The sequence below is a fragment of the Nothoprocta perdicaria genome, unplaced genomic scaffold (genome assembly GCF_003342845.1).
Source record: "Nothoprocta perdicaria isolate Ctin4 unplaced genomic scaffold, notPer1 scaffold_33, whole genome shotgun sequence".
In the NCBI taxonomy this organism is placed as follows: Eukaryota; Metazoa; Chordata; class Aves; order Tinamiformes; family Tinamidae; genus Nothoprocta; species Nothoprocta perdicaria.
Window position 1 is genome coordinate 2,678,906 of NW_020455566.1, and position 4,750 is coordinate 2,683,655.

General features: G+C 60.0%; 1 protein-coding gene across 1 annotated transcript; it reads right to left on the reverse strand.

Annotated features, from left to right (window-relative positions):
• Nucleotides 1–1,365: 1,365 nt before the first annotated feature.
• Nucleotides 1,366–4,078, reverse strand: PEF1 (penta-EF-hand domain containing 1). The gene is made up of 3 exons (XM_026043494.1): nucleotides 3,793–4,078; nucleotides 3,061–3,204; nucleotides 1,366–2,209 (listed from the first exon to the last, which is right to left on the reverse strand). The coding sequence occupies exons 1-3, from the start codon at nucleotides 4,076–4,078 to the stop codon at nucleotides 1,980–1,982; spliced, it is 660 nt and encodes a 219-aa protein (XP_025899279.1). The 3' UTR covers nucleotides 1,366–1,979.
• Between the last annotated feature and the right edge of the window lie 672 nt (nucleotides 4,079–4,750).

Sequence of the window (4,750 nt, forward strand, 5' to 3'; positions counted from 1 at the left end):
TAATATATAATATATAATATATAATATATAATATATAATATATAATATATAATATATAATATATAATATATAATATATAATATATAATATATAATGCATAATGCATAATATATAATATATAATATATAATGCATAATGCATAATGCATGATATATAATATATATATGCATATTTTATATATATTAACTATATATATTAACTATATACACACATATATATAAAAATGTGTTTATATTATGTACGAGTGTATGTACATATATATATATATGGGGTATATGCATATGTGTATATAGACACACAGGTACAATTGTGTTATGTGTATGTATATATAGCTATTGGAACGTGTGTGTCTGTGTGGGGGGGGTATATGTATGTGTATATAGAGCAATGCCTATGTGTGTGTGCATGTATGCATACATATATATGTACATACTTGTGTGTGCACATTTTTTATATATATGCACACACAAATATATATATATATGCATGTGTACATATATATACACGTGTGTGTATATTAAATATACACACACACCCCCACGTATCTATGCACACACAGGGGTGTGTCCCAGCTATAGGTGCGCGCTCTATAGGAACGAGCGCGGCGCGGGGCGGGGCCCGCAGCCTCTGCCCGGGCGGCGGCGCCACCTGGCGGCCGCGCGGAGCGCTGCGGAGCTCGCACCGGGAACGGGGATCCCGCAGTGGGAATGGGGATCCTGCACCGGGAATGGGGATCCTGTACCGGGAATTGGGATCCTGTACCGGGAATGGGGATCCCACAGCAGGAATGGGGATCCTGCAGCGGGAGTGGGGAACCTGCAGCGGGAATGGGGATCCTGCACTGGGAATGGGGATCCCACAGCAGGAATGGGGATCCCGCAGCGGGAATGGGGATCCTGCACCGGGAACGGGGATCCTGCACTGGGAATGGGGATCCTGCAGCGGGAATGGGGATCCTACAGCAGGAATGCAGATCCTGCAGCAGGAATGGGGATCCTGCACTGGAAATGAGGATCCTGCACCGGGAATGGGGATCCTGCACCGGGAATGGGGATCCTGCAGTGGGAATGGGGATCCTGCAGTGGGAATGCGGATCCTTTACCGGCAATGCGGATCCTGCAGCAGGAGCACAGATCCTGCACCAGGAATGCAGATCCTGCAGTGGGAGCATGGATCCCACATAGAGAACGTCGATCCTGCCCTGGGAGGGCGGCTCCTGCCCCGAGGGGAATGCCAATCCCACATTGGGAGATCCCCACCTTGGGAGCATTCCGGCCTCGGAGAGCCCGAGGGCAGCACCTGCACCCCAGGGAAGCGGCACAGGCAGCAACCACCCAAGTGCGCACGGTACTTTATTAAGGAATGGCAAATATTAGCTCAAAGTCCCTTGAGTTTGGCCTCTGCGGTCAGGAACATCCAGGACCGCCTTTGGCAGGAAAGAGGGGTGGAATTATCCTGGCTGTGACTGGAGCCCAGTTTAGCAGCAGTGGGAAAAGAGCGCTCAGATCTTTGGCAACATGAGGGTGTTTCAGGCGAGCGGGAAGCTCCGAGCTGCTGCGAGGACCTTTGGGTGAGCGGGGGACATCACCAGGACCCAACAACCCCCTGTGCCACCTGCGCTCTGCAGACGAAGCCTCATCCAAGGCAAATGCCACTGGATTCCAGGGAAAGGGTCCCCAAAAGCAGGCTAGGAATGAGATGTTTCCCTAAGGACACCCCGCCAGGCTGCGGGACAGCTTGGTGGCCACCAAAGGAAGATCTAAGCGCTTCCCGGGGGTCATGGCATGGGCTCGCTGCTGGTTTGGCCATCGCGCCCACCGCCTTGGAGCGGGGACAAAAAATAATCAGAGCTTTGGATGGCTGGGATTGCAAACAGGAGCTCACGGCCTCCCTGCTGCCCCAGCAGTCCAGGCAGGGGGGACATTCGTTTTTCCAGGTGGAGGAAAACCAGGAGATGGAGGGAGCAGAGGCCCAGGGCCTCACAGCATCCGTGTCACCACCATGGTGAGGAAGTCCTCGTAGCCGAGGCGCACGGTGCCCGCCAGCGCCGTGTCCTTCTCCCGGAAGGCATCCGTGAGGCTCTGCAGCTGGAGGCAGATGTGGATGAAGCGGCCGAGCTGGATGCTGGGGCTGGAGGATCTTGGCGCGTAGCGGGACAGCAGCAGCTGGCTAAACTGGGGACTCAGTCTGTAGCCCATCTGGGAGAGAGCTGGGAATGGGGAATACAAGGATGAAAGCTCTGCAAGAAGCCTCTCCCAAGGACAGCGACCACCCGCCTGCCGCGGTGCGGAGGAGTCGGGTGTGCACGGGCAGCACTCTAGGGACGGAGCAAGTGCGTCCGGGCAGGAATTCCACACATTCTTCCTTCCCATTAGACACACGCCCAGCATCTCCTCCCAGAAAACTGGGCTTAACCACATGCCATTGTCACAGGGGAAGAGGGAGAAAGGGGTTCCTTAAGGAAGGAAGTTCATAGTCTGCTCCAGCTGCAGTGCCCCGTCCCTGTGCCCAGGGGAGGGCTCAGCGCCAGCCGTGCCAGGCTGCTGTGGCCAGCCCGGCACTGCCAGCGCTGCTGAAACTGGTGCTTCCAGTGCTGCTATAACTAGCCCAGCACTCCCAGCACTGGTGTAACCAGCCTGGCACACTCCTAGTGCAGGTTGAACCAGGTTGGCACGTTCCATGTGCAGGTTGAACCAGCCTGGCACGCTCCACGTGCCAGTTTATCCAGCCTGGCACATTCCATGTGCAGGTTGAACCAGCCTGGCACCCTCCACGTGCAGGGTGAACCTGCCCATAGTTCCCAGTGCAGGTCGAACCAGCCTGGCACACTCCTAGTGCAGGTTTATCCAGCCTGGCACACTCTATGTGCAGGTTTAAGCAGCCCAGCGCTGCCAGCTTCGCTCCGCCTGCGCAGGAGACGCCCCGTGGGCTCCGAGGTGCCCAGCCCTGTGCGAGACGATGCCATAAACGCTCCCCGGGCTGGGACAGCCCTAAGTGCAGGTGGAGGCAGAGAACGAAGCACAAGGAGCGCAAGAGCGGCGGCTCTGCCCCTTTGCCCACCTTGCTGAAGCTCCTCGAAGCTGATGGAGCCCGACTGGTCCCTGTCGTACTGCTGGAAAAGGCTCCTCCACTGCTGGATGAAGCGCAGCAGGGCCGAGAAGCCGCACACGTCCATGCGGCCCGAGCCGCTCCTGTCGAACAGATCTGCGGAGACACAAGCGAGTGAGGAGCAGGGCAGGGCCGCGCTGCAGGGCGCTCCGGATGCCGGCGGGAGGGAGACTCCAGCCCCGAGCGCCCCTCTCGCAGCACAAGAGCTCTCGGGCCCGGCAAGGGCGGCAGGGAGCAGCAGCAGAACCTCGGGTTGGCAGCGCTGCGGCAGGCAGGGAAATGGCAGAACGGGTAGGGTTGGAGAAGACCCCGGAGAGCATCGAGTCCAACCGTGAGCCCCTGAGCCCTACCCTGCTGAACCGCGTCCCTGCGTCCCTCAGGTGACTCCACCACCCTGGGCAGCGTGTCCTGATGCTTCCCCACTCTTTCCATGTAGGAATTCTTCCTCATATCCAACCCGAACCTCCCCTGGTGCAACCTGAGGCTATTTCCTCCTGCCCCCCCTGCAGCTCCTCTGGAGGAGAGACCAACCCTGTCTCACCACGACCTCCCCCCGGGCAGCTGCACAGAGCGATGAGGGGTCCCCGGGGCCCCCTCTTTGCAGCCCAACAGCCCCCCCAGGCCCCCCGTTGTGGGCTCTGTGCTCCAGCCCCTTCCCCAAGGCGCCGGGCGGCCCCCGCTCACTCAGCATGAGCACGCAGGTGTCCGTGTCGAACGCCGACCAGTTGTTGTTGACCAGCGCCGCCCTCAGCTCCTTCACGGAGATGTAGCCGCTGCCGTCCGTGTCCACGGCCTGGAACCAGGAAAACGCCTCCGGATCCACGCCCGGAGGGGCTCCCCCTGCGCGGAAAGAGTGGGAGCTTGTGAGGACGCAGCCGGCGCCCGGGAAAACGGCCTGGAAAAGCCACTGGCAGCAGCAGGGACATGGTACGGGAGGCGGCGTGACAGGGAAAGGGACAAGCTCGGGCATCCTGCGGAGCTCGGGGCGATCCCGGTACGACAGGGGCAGTGTGGGCAGAGGGATGCGTGGCTGGAGCACAGGGTTGTGGCCTCTTGGGCGCCTCCCTCCTCATCAGGACTCCTTTAAAATTCCAAGCCGGGATTTTCCCGTTTCACTGAATTATTTCAGTTCCACTGCGCCAGAGTTCTGACCCGGCGGGGCTCGAGCCCCATCCACAGCCCCATCCAAGGGCAACCTGCCCATTCCCGGGCAGGGAGGCGGAGGGGACGCGCTGGAGCCACGCCGGGATCCGGCTGCTGGGGCCTCCCTGCTGAAGGGCCGTGCGGAATGGGAATGTCGGAATGTCGGGATCGGCCCCAGCCCCCCCCCCCGCTCACCTCCGGGGGCGGCTCCTCCGTAGGGCCCGGCCGGGGGGGCTCCGTAGGGGCTGGCGCCGGGGTGTCCGTAGGGCCCCCCGTGGGGGGGTGGGGGCCCGTAGGGTCCCCCCGGGGCTGGGGGGGCCCCCGCTCCGTAGGGACCCCCGGGGTAGCAGCCGCCCGGGGGGGCGCCCGGGGCTGGTCCGGCCCCGCCGGGGTAGCCCTGCGGGGGGAGAGCGGGTCCGGTGCTGCCCTCTGACCCCCCTGTGGCCCCTCCCTCTGACCCCAGTGCCGCCCCCTGACCCCAGTGCCGCCCCCTGACCCC

Excerpts from the sequence above, each read along its gene's own strand:
- PEF1 (XM_026043494.1), bottom strand. The coding sequence starts at position 4,078 with ATGCCCGAGCTTGTCCCTTTCCCTGTCACGCCGCCTCCCGTACCATGT. Across the intron at positions 3,205-3,792 it reads CACCTGCGTGCTCATGCTGA|ATCTGTTCGACAGGAGCGGC; the intron begins GTGAGCGGGGGC and ends GTGTCTCCGCAG. Across the intron at positions 2,210-3,060 it reads CTTCGAGGAGCTTCAGCAAG|CTCTCTCCCAGATGGGCTAC; the intron begins GTGGGCAAAGGG and ends CCCCATTCCCAG.